This window comes from Lissotriton vulgaris, chromosome 8, assembly GCF_964263255.1.
Source record: "Lissotriton vulgaris chromosome 8, aLisVul1.2, whole genome shotgun sequence".
Classification (NCBI taxonomy): Eukaryota; Metazoa; Chordata; class Amphibia; order Caudata; family Salamandridae; genus Lissotriton; species Lissotriton vulgaris.
This window is the reverse complement of record NC_141696.1, coordinates 1358075952-1358094336: the sequence shown is the minus strand read 5'-3', so window position 1 is coordinate 1358094336 and position 18385 is coordinate 1358075952. Positions and strand designations below refer to the sequence as shown.

At 44.2% G+C, this 18385-nt stretch overlaps 1 protein-coding gene across 1 annotated transcript in view; it reads left to right on the top strand.

Moving 5' to 3' along the window:
• Positions 1–18385, top strand: part of HEPHL1 (hephaestin like 1) — a 209077-nt gene that overhangs the window by 65711 nt on the left and 124981 nt on the right. Inside the window, exon 2 of the mRNA XM_086936267.1 lies at positions 1207–1451. Within this exon, the coding sequence (XP_086792393.1) occupies positions 1207–1451 (245 nt within the window). The remainder of the gene's footprint in view (positions 1–1206; positions 1452–18385) is intronic.

Below are 18385 nucleotides of genomic sequence, written 5' to 3'. Positions count from 1 at the left end.
TCATTAGAACGTTCAGCACAGCGCAGGAATCTGCGCCGCGCTGAAGGTGTTAATAGTCAACAGGAGGCAGTTGAAGGGATGGGGAGGACCAGCGGGTGAAAACACCAGCGATGGAACAGCTTTCTCTGCTGCTCTGTGTGTTTATCTTTGTGACCAAAGATAACATAGAGCCTACACGGATCGGGTACCATGGGATGCATGTGCTGGGCCTTACGTCTGTAGACTAATGAAAGATTACCCTAAATGCCTGAAACCGAGACTGTAGTAATCCAGGTCTGTAGGTATGCTGTATGGCAGCAGTTCTTAAACTTTTTACTTCTGTGAACTCATACTGAACCACTACTGGAAGCCGGGGACACCCACCTAAGCAATTTCTATGATTTGAACCTGCACAAGTGAACATCAAACAAATACAAAAAAATTGAAATATTTTATTTAATACATAAACCAAACATATATGCCAAAAACGAAAATTTACTGGGAAGCTTGGGTCTTTTATTTTTTTTATTTTTAAGACAAACAATATGCTAGACTCTAGCACTTAACTTCATCTTTTTGCTCCATTATGCACCCCAGTGCTTCAATTGATACCACCGATTATCCATACTAGATTATGTGTGTTTCACTTACGCTGCTTCCACAAATCAAGTTTTGAATAGAAACGTAATTGTTAGGCTCCAATTTTAAATTCTTAACATTTACACAGCGTTTCAAATTTTTTAAGTTTGCTTCTTTATGATCAAATACTTAATTAATATACAACATTTCTATTTTCTAAATAGTTGTGCACCCCCATGAGTACGTGTCGCAGACCCCAACTTGAGAACCTCTGTAGTGTGGTATAACTGCTCAACAATGGGTTCTGTTTTAGTGTAAATTTGACTTAATTTGTGATGGTGGATTATTTGACTGTTTGCTTCTCAGTGGAGGCCCATTTAATCTGTCCCAATAGCTAACCAGAGCCTTTCACCTCATACTCCTAACTGCTCTCTCACCTGTGATTTGCAGGAACCTTGCCTTTACATTTCCATTTAGGAAATATTCCACTAGACAATGTATGCTAAAAATAAACCTTTAGATGTGCGACCAGGTTTTTCTGGACTTAAAGCATTTGTTGCCTTTGAAAATTTGTCTTGCTGGTTGTGTCTAAGGGTGTTACAGAAATATCTCTGCACCAAAGTTAACTTGATGCTCTGTGTTTCACAGGCACGCTTCAGTATTTTTGGCAAAGGAAGCGGACACGATTGGACGGGTGTACAAAAAGGCTGTTTACAAGGAGTTCACGGATGACGACTATGCAACAGAAGTGCCTAAACCCGCCTGGCTGGGGTTTCTGGGCCCATTGTTGAAGGCTGAGGTCGACGATACAATTGTAGTGCACTTGAAGAATTTGGCTTCGCGTCCCTACTCTCTTCATCCTCATGGAGTTTTCTATGAGAAAGATTCAGAAGGTAAGCAACATTTGTTTTGTTTGTTTACCTTTTGTAGGTGAACTTCAGCTTTCATGCCGCTGATGTATTGTAATGTTGCCTGATTCTGGCAGAGTAGCAAACCTACCTAAAGGGAGGACCAATAATTATGCAACAGTAGAGTATCAAATTATGCAGCAGGGTTAACTAAATGTTATGCAAGACAAGGCAAATAATTAGGCGTTGTTGCAGGAATTCTGCTTATGAACAGAACTATGCTTGAAGTTGAAGTTGAAGTTAAAAGTTGAAGTTGAAAAGGAGTTGTATAGCGCTCTACTACCAAGCGGTTTCTTGGCGCTGCAGACAGAAACTAAAACTGAGGAAAGAAGAGGGTGAGATTTAAGGAGTATAAGCAAAAGAAAAAAGATTAGTTTTCAAAGCAGCCCGAAAGTCCAGATAGGTGGGGGTGGATCTAATTGTCAGAGGAAGTGAGTTCCAAAAAAGGGGAGCAAGTGTCGAAAACCTGGAGCCGCCCGATTTCTTCTTACGAAATCGGGGGACTAAGAGAGGAAACTGGGTGGAGGATCGAAGATGTCTAGCTGGAACATATGCGGTAATCTTGGATCTGATAAAAGCAGGGGCAGTGCCAGCTAGAGACATGAAGGTCAGACAACCCAGTTTGAAAAGTGAGCGCTCCTTGATAAGGAGCCAATGAAGAGTCTTGAGCAGAGGGGTGGTGTGACTAGATTTGGGGAGCCTAAAAATGAGGCGCGCTGCTTGGTTTTGGATAAGCTGCAAACAACGACATTCATAGGCTGGAATGCCCACATAGAGGGCATTACCATAATCTAGTCGGGAGAGGATCATTGCTGAGACAACAAGTTTGAGGGCTTCATCCGAGAGGAAACGTGAGACTTTATGGATAGTTCTAAGGGAAAGGAAGCAAGAAGAGACTACTGCGCTTATCTGGGGGCGCAAAGAAAGGTCTTGGCTGACCTTGATGCCAAGGGTTCTAACAGATGCAGAGGGAGACGGGGGGAGACCAAGGATTGGGAGCCAAAAAGCAGAGGACCAAGGGTTGGAGGGCCCCCAGATAAGAACCAACTCGGACTTATCGGGGTTCAATTTAAGTTGATTGAGGTTCATCCAGTTATAGATGAAAGTCGGAGTGGAATGAACCCTGGAAACTGAATCGGGAGAAGAGGAGAGATTAAAAATGAGCTGGAGGTCATCGGCGTAATTGAACGCCGTGACCTCCATGTCCTGTAAAGCAACAATAAGGGGATGTATGTAAAGATTAAACAAAAGAGGGGAAAGGGAGGAACCCACAGGGGACGGGGCGGGGCAAGAAAACCTTCCAATCGAACAGCCTGAGTTCGGCCTGCTAAAAAAGAGGCGACCATATAACATTAGTATGTAGGGACTGAGTTGCCATACCACCTCAGTATCTATGAGCGTGAGCCCAACTAGCTATATTGCCTCACTTGCCCTCCTAACCTTTCCAGAGAGACAAGTCATTTTGGCACCCCAGAACAAAACCCTCTCGACCCTATCAGGGATCGCGATAACACGACACACCTTTCCGCTCCCTCACTCGTACTTGTCCACAATTAGATAAAAAAGAGACACAAAGGAAGTTTACAATCTTTTTCTAAACAATTGGGCTCTACGGTGCAATCATTGCTCCGTAGTTAGAAGACAAAATAAATGTCAATATTATCAACAGCATGGTTAATAAACCAAAAGCAATAAAAAGGCCTGACATGTTATCTGATAGATCTGCCTAAACCCTCCTGTACTACTGAAGCTAAGAGGTTATATATTATAGATATCTGAGTTTAATGGCGGACCCCGTACCTTAGCATACATAGGTGGGTGTTCTACATCTCAGCTGCCGCAGAACTCTTGTCTAGGGATTTTTGCACTGTCTGTCTGTGTTTTCAAAACCTCTGTCCTCAGTTATATGACAAGATATGTGTATAGAAAACAACAGCTGCATTCTGTTATTATGTCTAGTTGCCAGTGCCTGACCAGAGATAATAACAAGGCACAATGTTGTTTGACATTGCCAAGACTGTTCAGACTAAATCCTGGGAAAAGAGTAAAATACAGAATCATGGGCTGGTTCTTTGTGAAAATAGTCTGTGGCAGAAAAACAAGCATGATATATAGTAACATGTGCAAAACAAAAGTGGCCTACAACGTGCAAAATTAGGCTAACATAGGGAAAAGCAACAATGGGCCATACCAGAAACACACAACAGTGTAATGCATATATTTTGTGTTAGTATTACCTCATTATTTTGGCTTTTTTTACACATTTTAACTCTTTATAGGCAAAAGTTTCTTCTCAATAGTACTACTCTGACACCCAAATATAGAAATAATCTATAGAAAGGTGACCAGTCAACCTTTATCAAGAGCTTTATCAAGAGCTTTATACTGTGGCAACACGTGTTGCTGTGTTTATAGTAACTTTTGTTCGGTTTGAGTAGGAAACGAATATATTTTTTACCGTAATCTGCCGATTATGCAGAATATGATGGGTTATGTGGCAAAATACTATAATCACAGCAGCCCAGCCAATAGGGAATTGGTAGTGGAAGTCAAATATATAGCTGTTGAAAATCAAGGCTTCAAAAAGCGAAAATTAAGACTATCAAAATGATATAGCCATAGTTTAAGTATGACATTTAAGTACCATTAGAGACAACCGTTTTGGTTTTATAAAAATAGATTGATCTTATTGACATGGAAGTGAATAGAATGAGCTTGAGAGTAGCAAAACATGTTGGCATATTTTTGCACAGTAGTGCATTCATGTCATAATACTAAAAATTGAGGCCACCTTAGGTCATTAATAAGTGTGTCTAGGCTAAACGTGTAGGCACTACCCGGCCACAGCATTAAATTATAGTTGTACAGGTGTGCTCAAAATGCAAGGTAGTTGGAACCTATTCGTTTTTTTATTATCAGTATATTTATTCAAAAAAATGATGCTGGGTGTCCATATACTTAACACAAAACCGTTAGATGCTCCCAGTCTTTTATGACCAGCTTAACATAACTTGGTGTCACATTTAATCCCATTATTGTCTCACGAGTCAGAAAATTGTAATCAGATTTAAAATTATTCCTTTTGTGCCCTATAAACAAGATAGTCCTAATAAACGTGATAAATGATAATTACCTTATTCTGCACCTGCAGTTTTCTTATAATTTTGTAATCATCGTATACATTCGAAATGGAGATGGTCATGTCTAAGTCTACATGGAGATCACTAAATACATGTTCCAAATTCAGCCCTGCACTTTCTATTTTCCTATAAAAGCCCGATGTGTTCCACGATCTGCTGGACTAGATGTCGAAACACACGACAGACAGTACCAGAAGCTGGCGCTCTCTTAATGTTGTTAAAATGGTATGTTTTCTGCACATCCCCTCTAACCATCTCTTCCACCAGGGACACTTATTTGCCATCATGAACCCTTTGTAAAGAAGGGTTTCAGCATGCTTGGATTGCTTGACGAAAACGTGACCCAAGACAAGACGTGTAGATAAATAAATAGATTTGAGCAACTTCCAGAGGTGCATCTACTTTTTGCACCATCTAATAGGTTGAAGTTGTATAGCAATATAAATTACGCAGCCCATGTAGCAATGTAACTAGTACTGGATACTTCCCGTACAGTATATCTGTGCAGCCCCCAGCAGAACCTTGTCAACGCCTTGAGATCCTCACGGGTGAGTAGTCGCGCGTTTGATAAGATTACTGATTTATTGAGGATGTGTGTGTTCATCTCAGGCCTAAATATGTGCGTCAATAGAACATTCTATTTGGAATATTTATACTAATAAACATACATACATGTGTTTAGTGATATACTCAAAGGCCAAGTCCCACATTACTACCATGATAGGCCTGACTTACCTGAGCAAAAACAGCTTACTGCCGCACAGACTGCACATGACAATTACTTTACAAAGGAAAACCACTCTTACTACTCACAAAAACTAGTCAATGTAAGTTTTGTCTTGCTACTCAAATGTACACTGTCGTGGGTCTGGTAAAATAACTGTTTATAACTACTAAACATGAAAACAAATAGCATGGTAAAAAACATATATACTGGTCCACAGAGAAATGCTGTGTATTACCAAAGTTGAGGGGAGAAGAAGAAGGGCGTCATGGCCGGCGTGAGACTTTCTTTACCTTAGGTATGGGCTTCACCACACTCAATAATGGCAATAAATGACATATTATGCTCTGCGAATCTGCAAATGAGTCCAAAACCGCTGACTGAAGTTCCCAAGGGACATTAGACATTCATCGACAAACAACTAAAGCTTACTGTAGGCCAGACCTAATAAATGGCACAATCTCCAATGTGAGCGTCCTCGTGGATTTGCTGGTAAATGCTGTTATGTACCCTGCCATTGTAAATATTCAGATTTTCATTGATTGTAATTTGCCGTTCAGTGACTCAGTGATCCACACGCCTTCAGCAATTCCATGGATCAAAGTGTATTGTTATCATTGACACCTCTACTAAAAAGTGCAATGGGAAATTGAAAAGCTGTGAAATTTGTGTTTTTAGGTCTCGCTACGAAAAGCGCGCAAAAGCGCGCTCACTCTGAGAGAACTATAGCTGTCGGCTCAGCCGACAACGAGTGGAGACAAGAGCTGGCCACGCACGCAGCATTGTCTATGGCAGAGGCGGATTCAGGCGCGTACCTTGTTTTCTTAAGTGACTCTATTAAGACCTGAGAAATATGAAAATGACTTGAAAGACGTGGCTTGAAATTTTATGAAGCAGATTAAGTGTTGAGAGTCGTTTCCTGCGAGCGGATTTATGTACTATGGTGAGTGAAGTAAAAGGGATCAGTCACCTGCCTATGAACTTGTTGGGCGAGTGTGTGGGTGTGCGTGCGTGAGGGGGGAGCCTGGGTTCCTAACTCATCTTTATTCACTGATCTGCTTCTCTCTCACAGCCCTCACCCTCTCCCCAGGCCACACTTGTCCTAGTATTAAAGGTATTTATTCTTTTTAATGCACGTTTGGGCACACTTGTGTACTCGGGGTCCACTGATGTTTTAAAAATGCTTTTCAAATAAATATTCAGTAAAAAACACTTTGTGATGTATTTACCTGGCCTCTCAATCCATTTTTCACACATGCCAGCACAAAAAGTACATAATAGATTAGTCAGGGTTTTACCCCCCTTGTAAAGAAGTTCCTTAGGTCACTATAGGTCGAAATGCAATATGCATTTTTGTAAGCAGAAAGACTGAATGTGTGTTGAATACGAGAAATTCATGAAATGCAAGTAATTTTGAATTGAGAAGAAATAAAGGGAGATATCGAACAGAAAATGCAGCAAAGTGTTTATTAAAAAAAATATTGAAATTGTGTAGATATATTTGATAGAGCGGCTGTGCATACCTGGGCACAAGTATATATGGGACCCTACCACCATCTTGTGAGGACTGCTTTAGTTATCCTTCCTATCTTTTGTAATAAAAATAAAATCATACATAGAAAGAGAAGAGCCACTTCTATTGGCAGTGCCTATCACATGATAGATCAGCTTGCCGGTCAATTTTTCGATAATTGGAGCTTTCCCTACCTGAGGGCAAGGATCACTTCATGTTAGCTTGCGACTGAAAGTGAACCTGGTGCCGCATGACATGAGGATAACGTATTGGTAGCTGGCGCTGCACATGCACACTTGTAATCACTTCCTTAGTGAGGAGTGTCCTGCCGCTCTTAAACTCTATGGCCATCTGGGAAGAGGAAGCTGGACCTGGAGAAACATGTAGCCCTCTGCCACCCGCTCCCAAGGGGGACTGAAAGGACACTGCCTTGACATAGAGGGAACAACGAGCAAGAGGTGGCATCAGGCCCTGGGATTGGGACCATATAAATAATAATAATAATAATAATAATGAGCTTATAAAGCGCATGGTTACACGGATCTAGTGTGTCCCTGCGCTGCAACCCCTAACCACATCTTGTGTGGTACCCTCAGATTCTTGTTAGCAGGAACCCTTTATGTTTGAAAAAGCCAGGTCTTTCGTTTTTTCCGAAAGATCCTCTCCACTGGTTCTGTCCGGAGGTCAAGAGGGAGGACATTCCAATGTTTAGCTACCAGATGGCGAAAAGACCGGCCACCCATTCTTGCTCTTTTAATAATTGGCATCTTAATCAGCCAAGCCCCCGAGGACCACATGGCCCGAGTTGGAGAGTAAGGAGGCAGTAGGCTATGTAGGTAGCTAGGTCCTTTACCCTGCAAGATACGGTGACTGGTGCATAAGGCTTTAATGATTTTTCTCTCCTTCACCGGGAGCCAGTGCAGGGTAGCAAGGACGTTTCTAGAAGATGCTCTCCTTGGTAGCATCAGCACAAGGAGTGCCACCGCATTTTGTATGCATTGCAGTCTCTGCACACTCTTGCCACTCGCTCCTAAATATGGGACATTCCCGTAATCCAGGCGGGAATCTACTAGTGCATGTTTTAGGGTTTTCCTGGCTTCTACTGGAAGCACATCTAGAATCTTCCGAAGCCCTCTCATCAGTCCAAAGCATTTCCAGGCCACAATTCTTGTTTGGCTATCGAAGGAAAGCTTGGAGTCCAACCACATCCCCAGGTTATTCACCTGGTTACTGGGAGGGGGGATTGTGCCCAGTGTTTGAGGCCACCACGATGAGGACCATAACGAGGGAGTTCTCCCTACAATTAAAACCTCTGTCTTGCTACCATTGAACTTTAGGCAGTGGTTAGACATTCAGGTTGCAAGTTCCTGTAAACATGTGGAAAAATTGGTGGCCGCCTCTTCCTGAGATTGAGACAGTGAGACCACCAATTGTGTGTCATCCGCATATGACACAATACTGATGCCATATTTATCAACTATATCTGCCAACGGGGCCACGTAAAAGTTGAATAGAGGTGGGCTCAGTATAGACCCTTGGGGGACCCCTTGAGCCATCGCCATACTTTTCGAGTAATAAGGTTTTGAGACACCTGGAAGCTTCACTCCTTTAAAAAGGAATCCATCCAGTCCAAGGACAAACCATGCAGCCCGCTTTCTCTAAGATGCTGAAGAAGCATTGGGTGAGCAACAGTGTCGAAGATGGCGCTGAGGTCCAACAGGACCAGAGCCACCGTCTGACCTTCATTCACATGTCTGCGAACAGTTTCAGTTGACAGGAGCAGTGCTGACTCCGTGGAGAAGGAGTCCCGGAATCCCAATTGTGTAGGATGCAGTAGGTTGTACTGTTCAATGTGAGTTGACCACTTTTTCCCTTATTTTAGCAAAATAAGGCAAGAGTGACTCTGGGCGGTAGTTCTCCAACTGGCTCATGCTCACCCCCGGCTTCTTCTTTAATTGGAATCACAACTGCTTCCTTCCACCTTTTAGGGACCACCCCTGCGTCAAAGGAGAGTTTAAGGAGATTGCCAATATATGGTACTACGGTGTCCATGCTCTCCCTCAGAACTATCGGAGTAATGGTGTCCCTAGGTAAACCAGATTTAATACTTACGTAAATGGCCTTGAGGTCGTCACAGGATGGGAGGTCAAATCTAGAGAAGAGTAATGCCGCCTCCACGCTGTTCCGTTCCTCCCTCCCCCGCTCCCCTAGCGTGCCTCCTCCGGGAAGGTATCATAGATTCTGGCAATCTTTCCAGCAAAGAACTCTGCAATCCGATTGCAGGACTCCGTGGACCTTTGGTTGGTAGCCGTAGTTCTAGCTAGTGACGTTAAATCTTTAAAAATTACAAACGGCTCTCTGGACGAGTTTTCCGCTTGTTCTATCCTTGTATTATAGTAGGCAGCTTGAGTTTTCCTTATGAGTGCATGATAGTGTTTTAGACTACTTTTATAGTCAGCCTTCTTGCACTCTGAGAACTCTTTCCTTCAGAGTCGCTCTAGGTGCTTGCAGGACGTCTTTACTATCCTGAGTTCTTCATTGAACCATGGAGCAGATTTTGACTGTCTTCTCGGTGCGCTCCAGTGCCTCAGTAATCTGTTTATCTAGTGCATTGCAGGCAGTCTCAATGTCATTGCCCTCCGGTGGACCGCCCTGTAACAGGGCATGACTAATGCTTGCTGCTGAGAACCTCACCCATTTCCTGTGCCGCCTCCCTGAACTTGATATCTTTGCTAATGTGGTATTAGGTATCAAGGCACTAAAAGGCACCAGATGGTTATCTGACCAGGGGACTGCCTTCGGGCATCCCACTGTCAGGTCCCCCCAGTTGGGGAAGATAGGATCCAATAAGTGGCCCAGTTGGTGGGTCGGGAGGGAAGATTGCAATACCAGTTGTAGAGTGGCCAGCTCCTGATGCAGTTCTTGCACTCCGGAGTTGGTAATATCCTCAAAGTGTAGATTCAAATCTCCCAGTACCAGCACTCTTGCAAATCGGAGTGCCGGTTGTATTACCTGCTCCCTCAGGCTAGCTGCAAATTGGGAGATGGAACCAAGGATGAGGATTGTGACCCCCTCCAGTCCCAGTCCTTGTCAGAACTGAAAAATGGCAATTAACCCTGACTGTTGAATTTAATGCATCCAACCTGGGTTTTCTAGGCGAGTGCTCTGTAGGACTTTGAGGTAAACTGCTTTTGCTTCATTCCCTATCTCTCTACTGGTTGAAGAAGGGCTGGATACCAGTTAATATGTGGCAGAAGCAGAGTATTTCACAGTGTTACTGGGGATCCAAGGCTGGGACAATGAAATTTGGATGGGGTTTTGAATGGGAGAAAAAAACGTATTGTCTGCGGAGAAACTTTGCAAAGCTTTTTTTGGTCAACCATTCTTAGTGAGCGTGTGTTACTCGTTGCAAAACAATTTCTTATTATTTGACAATAGAAGTAAGCAGAATACATACAATTACAGACAGTAAAACCATAAATATCCAGTAATGTTTAACTGCCTCAGAACCACACATAAATACAATTATCATACAAATATAACAAAAAAGAGTAGGGAAGAAAGAACAGTACAAGACCAAGGGCCAAACAAAATTACGCAGATACACAAGTGTGATCATCATATGGTCGCAGGGTAAACAGTAATGCTGAGCTGGATCAAGAGGGCAAGAAAGAGGACATCACTCAGAGATTAGACTAAGAGAATAGGACCAGCAGGTTTGGAAAAGGGGCAGAAAGATAGTAATCAAGGGGTGAACTTGAAGACATAAAGACAGGGATGAGTGGTAACAAGAGAAGACAAGAGTGTGACTGTAAGAAAATGAAGGTACTAATTCAAAAACAAATCAGGCAACATAATCATACACTCAATCCAAGAATCAAAACAACCACTGGGAGATACTGCAAGATATTGTTTTTTACACTAAACATTATTATGGACAAAAGACACAAGACAAGTTGCGAAGGTCCTATCAGAGCAGAAAGCACTGAGTTTCATATGCCCTCAAAGACGCAAATCTGTTTATGAAGCCTGTAGATAAGTCTTTTGTGGCTGGCCATTATCTTCACCTCGCACTGCCAGGTAGTGTCGGAATCCCTGCTGGCTTTCACTTCTGGATGCATCTCTTCACAACAGCCAGGAGTTTAGAGAACCAATGCCTCGAAAGCACAGTCGGACGAGGAGCATGAATGACCTTCTGTACGGTGGCGAGGGAGGCCGATCTAAAAGTTGAAGCCACTAGATTCTCTCATGCTCGACCACACATGGGACCAGTATAGAGACAGAGCAGGGCCAAAGCATGTGCAGGATAGCAATCCCAGGTTTTTCACATTTCCAGCTGCCATGCTTGTGGTTAATGCCCACTAAGCAGAGTTTGGTTGGTAATCTGCACCAGTCTTGAAATATTTTAAGTCAGTTGTTGTATCACTGAACAGCGGAGCAAGGATTAAAGTTTAGTTATTCATTTAATGCATCTCCGTGGTGAATCTATCCTATGGCATCTTTCCAGACATATAATTAATGGTCTTAGTAACCTCATCTTCCAATACACAACCCTCCAACCTCTTTTGGCTATAAAGTGACACTTTTGAAGACTCAACAGAAATTTCTCCTCCAACATTCTTGTGTCATTGCGGTCATAATCATACACTTGCTGGAGAAGAAGGCAGATTCTTAGGTAACGTCTGGGTGTTCGGTAAGCAACCATTTTATTGGTATCAAATGGTGTGAACAATTAAGGATGATTCTCCCCTGCCCAGTTGTATCTCCATACCAGATTTTTCTCCATGTTTGTTGTTTCTCCACTTTATTCTGACAAGGCATGTTCCACCTGCAACACAAAATGCGCATTCATTTTGAATTGGTATTTTGACTTGTTCATACGTCACCTTCTTTGAGGAGGGGAAACCAGCTCCACAGTTGACATTGATTGTATCCTTGCATGATTGGAGGTGAGTCCTCCCCGAATGGATCACAAAGAAACCTGCGGTAGAAGCAAACAAGAGGTGAGAAAAGTCAGTGTTGCCTACAGATTGCCCAACATCAAATCCTTAAGGAGACCCCTGTTTCGACCACCAACAAGGTTGAGTTCCCCAGAACTATTCATAACCATGCCAATAATCCTGTTAAATTCTCCTTGACCAGTTACCATTAACTTACCAAACACACTCAGAGTCCTAGACTGAGTCCACCACCACAAATTTGTGCTGTATCTAGATTTTTGCAAATACATAGAAGCGTAGTGGGATGGACTACGTTTTTATAATCAACATTAAAACTGATTTATGAAACAGGATCACCTGTCTGTCTTTGAAGCTGGAACCGGATGATGAGTTTGGCATAGAGGTGTAAGCGTGTTATGCACAGCACCTCTTCAGTTTGTCAACTTCTGCAAGAGCTAGTTGTGTCTTATGGTAGAGAAATTTGTTTGGTGACTTGATAGATACTTCTTGTTCTAGAAAAACACACTGTGGTTGGTCCCTGGATACAGGTGTTCTTTTTGGTGATAGAGGTATCCAGGAAGGGGAAACGCCATGTACATTCTATATAAGGTGCCTACGTATTCGTTGGACAGATTCTTCAGGGAATAAAATGCTTTAAAGGTTTAGAAGTAGTCTCTTCAAGCTGAACATGCCTGGTGATGTTCAAGGGATTATCAGGGACAGGGAAAGGATGGGACAATGTGGTAGCCAGTTTAAGCCAGGCCTGGTAACTGTGATAAGTTGGGCTGTGAATCCTGAATCAACACACTCACTCATGGCAGACTAGTAAATTGCCACAAGGCTTTCTGCGAGACATATAGGGCCAGATGTAGGTAGGCAAATACCGGTCGGTAAGGGCCGAAATTCGGTAATTTCGGCCGTTACCGACCGGTATTTGGAAAATGAGATGTAGGTGGGCATTTTACTGATTCAGTAATTTACCGAATCGGTCTGATTCCTTAAAATACCGAATCGGTAAATTACCGATTTTGCTATGTAGGGAGCACTCAAATGAGTGCTTTTCCCCTTTTAGGATTTGTTATTTACCACCAACTACAAGTTGGTGGTAAATAATGAAAGCCTTCGAAAAAACATTTTTTTTGCTTTTCCAATAGTGCCACGTTGCAGACATACATGCCCTTAGGGCATGTATGTCTGCAACATGTGCACCCATACACAATTGAGGGGTGCAACAGGGTGTCAAAGTGACACCCTGCAACCCTTCAATGTTTTCCCCTTTTACCGAATCGGTAAATACCGATTCGGTAATTGGCATTCATTCCTATGGGCCTCCAGGCCCAAAGGAATGAATGGCAATTACCGAATCGGTATTTACCGATTCAGTAATTACCGAAACTTACCAATTCGGTAATTTTTTCCGGTAAAATTACCTACATCCCATTTGCCTGTTCTTAAATACCGAATTGGTATGATTCGGTATTTAAGAATCAGTAATCTGGGATTACCTACATCGGGCCCATAGTCTCTTAAAAGTGCTCCAACCTGCCACCATGAATTTCAGGTTCACATTGGAACCCTATCCAAGCAGCACTCCCTGCAATTCTGCCTCCAGCAGACTGATAAGTTTCTATTGTAACGCTTTCAAAGAGTCTAAAAATATCTGTGGGTCATTGAGCTCATGGACGCTCTCTGAATTCGTCAAGCAATAAGCATAGTAGCTGGATCCCATAGTTAAAAGCAGAAGTCTCACATTTCTGTAGCAGAGGGTGAAGTACCAAAAAACACTTCCCTTTACCAGCAGTATTGCGTGATAAGTCAGCAAAATGATTTTGCCTCTTATTTGCAATGGAACAAGTTGTCTACCAAGCATGATGAGTTGACTTGCCTGCTGGTATCTGGGGAAGCAGGCAATGATGATTGGGGACATCCTTTGCCAGGGAACTTACAACAAATCCTGTGTGGCCTTTGGACCTCAAGGATGGTGAGGATTCTTTTTGCAGCAGATACCAAATTAAAACCGTGATGAAAGACAGCACCTCACTTTTCTCCTTGGCTCTGGGATGTCAGAAAAGTTACTATTGCCATTGCCTACTCTAGTCTTCTAGCTCTTCATTCTTCTAGTGTAGATTACTGATAGAGCATGATAGGGGTGGTCAGTCTTTCAGGTGAAGTATTGACAAAATGAAGAGGAAGCTCCTCATGGAGGGGATTGCAGCTAGCAATCCCAGACTGTTGTTGGTACATCTCTGCAACTATAACCTCTTAGTAAAGAGAGCCCTTCCATCTAGAGCCATGAAGGACTGTTAAACCGTGTCACTCATTGAGGTGCACAAATCTTCCCTGGAAAATCTGGATACAGTGCAGAACTTTACGACAGCAAGCAACATTATGTCTTCACAAACCTAATCTGCTTAGATACTGTAGTGGACTATGAAATCGAGGAGTTAGTGCTCAAGCACTCTCTATATCCTCAGGGAGATTAGAACTCCTTGACTAAGCCAATGGCCAAATTCTAAGGACAACGAGAGGGGCTCAGAATCACTTACAAAACACTTGCAGACATTCCAGTAAAGTGCTGGGCCATACTAAAGTCCTAGAAATGCAATAGAGGGGGTCAAGGTAATGTAATTCACCCTTACATAGAAGTGGGCCCATTGTAGACCACTTGTGTTCAGTGGTTCAATAGTTCAAATGTGACACAAAGATGGCTGGTGTGCATGTCCTCTACCTGTGCCCACTCCAGTATGGCTGCTTCCAAGCCCCTCTGTCATAGGCCAAAACTCTGACTCCCGGATGAGCAGAGGTATGGGAGAAAAGTAGAGCACACCAACCACTGGAGGGAGTCGCGTCCTGTTCAGCACTCCGCATCATTGATCCTCTCGTTCCAAAATAGTGAGTGCACGTACTGTGCAGCATCCCCCAGTTGGCCGCTCCATAGCCCACCAGAGCCTCAAGGACACCAGACCATTTAATGGTCCACACCAGTATAATCTGCACCCTGACATGTTAGGGGCACCCTCAGATATCCCTTTGATTACCAGTGGGGGAGTGCTGTGGCAGACCAAACTATGTTTATGCTCCAAGCAGGCGAAGGGGCAGATTTACATGAAAGTGACACATCTTTAAAGATGCGTCACTTTCCATGCGCCACCCTGAGAAACCCTTGTGCCACCATGGATGCGCCATATTTACAATACGGCGAACCATGGTGCAAGGATTTACAGATGCATCAGAAATTCTTACGCATCTGTTGGGGCAAAAGTCACGCATTGCACGACTCGACTCCAGCAATGTATGGGGAGGCCTATCCTCATTGTGCTGCGTCACTCCTTACCCCTGCTCCAAGCAGGCGTAAGGTTTTGACGCAGTGCCGTCCTAAAAGTAGCGCAGTGAAATCTTGTAGACTTCACTGCATCAATTCTTCAAGGCTTTTTTGGCATGAGAATGCCCACCCTGCCAACATTATACCTGACACAGGTATAATGTGACGCAGGGCTTTACAACGTGACGCACCTCCCTAGATGTGTCACGTTGTAAATGGGCCACATTTTTACACCACCGCTGCGTCACAAAAAGTGACGCCACGGCAGCACAAAATAACGCAAGGGGCTTGTAAATCTGCGCCTCCGTGTCTGTATCGCCAAGAACAGTAAAGTCAGTGGTCTCAGCCTTAATTTCTAGTAATTGGCAGAAACCTTGTCGTAACACTGACCTAGGACATGGCGTTTGCTAAATTGGCAGACCAATAAAGAAGGTGTTATTAAAAATAAACAGAAAAGCAAAAGCCTCACAATTAGTGGAGAGAGGGGCTGCAGAGAATCTAGTAATCAAATGGTTTCGATACACAATGACCAGACCACCCCCTTTCTTTCCAACACGGTCCAATCTAAAAACTGATAAACCTTTGGGGATAGCTGATACTTAGTCAGGGCCAGAACTATTATTGGGCCAGTGTAGGAAAGTAGGATCTGCTTTCATGGTTACCCTCTCTTTTTGCTTGGTGTCAGTATGATTTTGACCTAGTCTGGCTAGGATCCTACGAATTAGGACCCCCGTCACTGTGCTTTCTCCCTAAATTGATCATGGTAAGTACTTTTGTACATCCACAATTGGCTACTGGTGTACCCTTGTAAGTCCCTAGTATATGATACTAAGGTACCCAGGGCATAGATACAAGAGTGGTCTCTCCTGGGCTGCAGCAGAGGGCCACCCATGGCAGTCCACTTAAACTGTGACTACAGGCCTGCCATTGCAGCCTGTGTGATTTGTTGCTTGCTTGGTGTTATGAGAATACCAGATTTAAGATTCATTATATCTGAGGTCACTGCACTGTAAAGTCAATCCCATGGCTAGGTACTTGGTTATGAGGGTGCCACTGCATGAGCAGGGAACCCCTACAAACTCCGGAGTGGATTATCCAGGCTTTGTAAGTGTGGTCAGCCATTTTATTACATATAGTGGACATCAGTCATTACGAGATGTCTAGCTATTTAGTAGCTGCACCGAACCTGGCCATGTTTGGTATCAAACATGATGGAATCATACCCCAACACGGATTCCAGTGTTGGAAGTATGATCCCATGTACTGGGTGGCTCCCTTGGGGAACCCCCCTGTACTACTGGTAACAGACTTTCAGAGTCTGACAGCCCACTGGTGCTTCTGCCGACCACAGGCACGATTTTTCCCTCCTGCTGATGAGCCAAGCTCGGGCAAGGGAAGGTAGAACAATAGGTTTCCTGTCACAGGGAGGTGTGACCACCTCCTAAACATGACTTAGTGTATTGGGCCGGTGTGGGGGTGCTTGTCAGTGCCTTTAGACTCCTTTGAAGGCCACATTTTGTGACTTCCTTGCATACTCCAGTCTGAGCCTGTTCAGGGAGCCCTTGGCTCCCGCTCTTGCACAAAACGGGACAAAGAACATGGGAGTATCCTCCCCTCTGTCCAGCCCCTCCTCTGGGAGGGACCCCAGAATAATTCCAACCCCTTTTCCTAGGGCTTAACTGTGGGTGGTTCCTTGGATTCATCATGGGACAAGACTCAACACTGAAACCATGTCACTCTTTGACCGTCTGGATACTTGGACTTCGTCTGGAATGGAGACTGCACCAAGGAAGACATCTGTGTCTGTGCTTCTTCCAGGTTATTCAACAGCAGTGTGGGGATCAAGGACAACCGAAGTAATCTCCCTTGGAGGGAATGAGTCACTCCCCTGCATCTGCAGGCACCGCAATGAAGCTGACCGGTCTATTGACTTTCTGAGGCTCAGCAACACAGGTGGTGTTTCTGCAAATCACTTGAGGCCTGACCTGTCCTCTCTGCAATTTTGAGGCCAGTATACCTTGTTGGAATCGCTGGGACCAAACTCCTGTGCACCCCATCAACTTGCCGTTGCCAAGGCTTGTTGGCTCTGCACTCCAGAGATCTTTGGGCTACAAGAAGCTCCAACCTCCAGCATCTCTCCCCTGCAAGCTCAGTGTCCTCACCGCATCCTCAGCACTGTGGACCTTAGTTCTTGGCGAGCTACTGGAGGTACTCTTGCAACTCCTGTGCCTTTGGCCGGTGGGTCTTCCTGGGGGTCTTCTCCTGCTTCAGTGGGCTCCTGTGCTTGCTGAGGGGCTACCCTGATTCTCCTGCTGTTGGTGAGTCTCTTGGATTGGTTCACTGCACCTTAGTCAACGTTTTGGACACATCCCCCTACCCGCCTCGGATAATGGGCTTTAAAAAACATGCCAAACTGCTCGTCCAAGCAGTGGGGACACAGCGGGCACATGAAGGCAAGCCCGTCCATGCTCTGACTGCGCTCAGTGCCAACCACTATGCTGGTTTGTTACTAGAATCCAGTCTGATACCACACATACACTGTCACCCACTGTACCCTCCATGTATTGTTCCACGACAGGCTCAAATACTCTCAGTACACACATTCCCTCTGTGCTCACTGCTCAGCACTGTAGCCCTTGTGTACTGTGCCACTTGCAGGCTTACCTACAGCCAGGCTACACATTCACCATGTGCACTCTATACAACATTACTGCCTTCATGTTCTGTACTCTTACTAGGTAGACATACACCCAGTACATGCACTCATCATGCACGCAGTGCATAGCACTTCATCTTTCATGTCTGCTCTCCTCGCAGTTACACATACCGGTCGGCCACGGTCTGTACAGGTAACAGCGGTGGGGCGGTGCCGCGTTGGGGAGGATTTCGAGGGACGATGCAGAGGGAAAATTAAATAAATATTAATTTTTCCCTCAGCTTCATCCCTTGAAGTCCCCCCAATGCCGCCCCACCGATGTTACCTGCACGGACCGCGGCTGATACCAGTACATGCACTCATTATGCGCACACAGCACAGCAGAGCCCTATCCCTGTATTGTACCAATCCTAGGTACACATAAAATTAGTGCAAAGTCGACACTCCTGCACAGCACTTCACAAGTAACTGATGTAGACCAAAGGCCTAGTTAAGCACACAGCAGCAAATGTGAGTGAGACTGCAGGCCTCGTTCTAGTGGTTGAAAAGGTCCTATTCACTCCTACTAATCACTACAGGGTATGTCGCCTTCATGCTGCCTAACTCTTGGTGAAGGCTGTAACC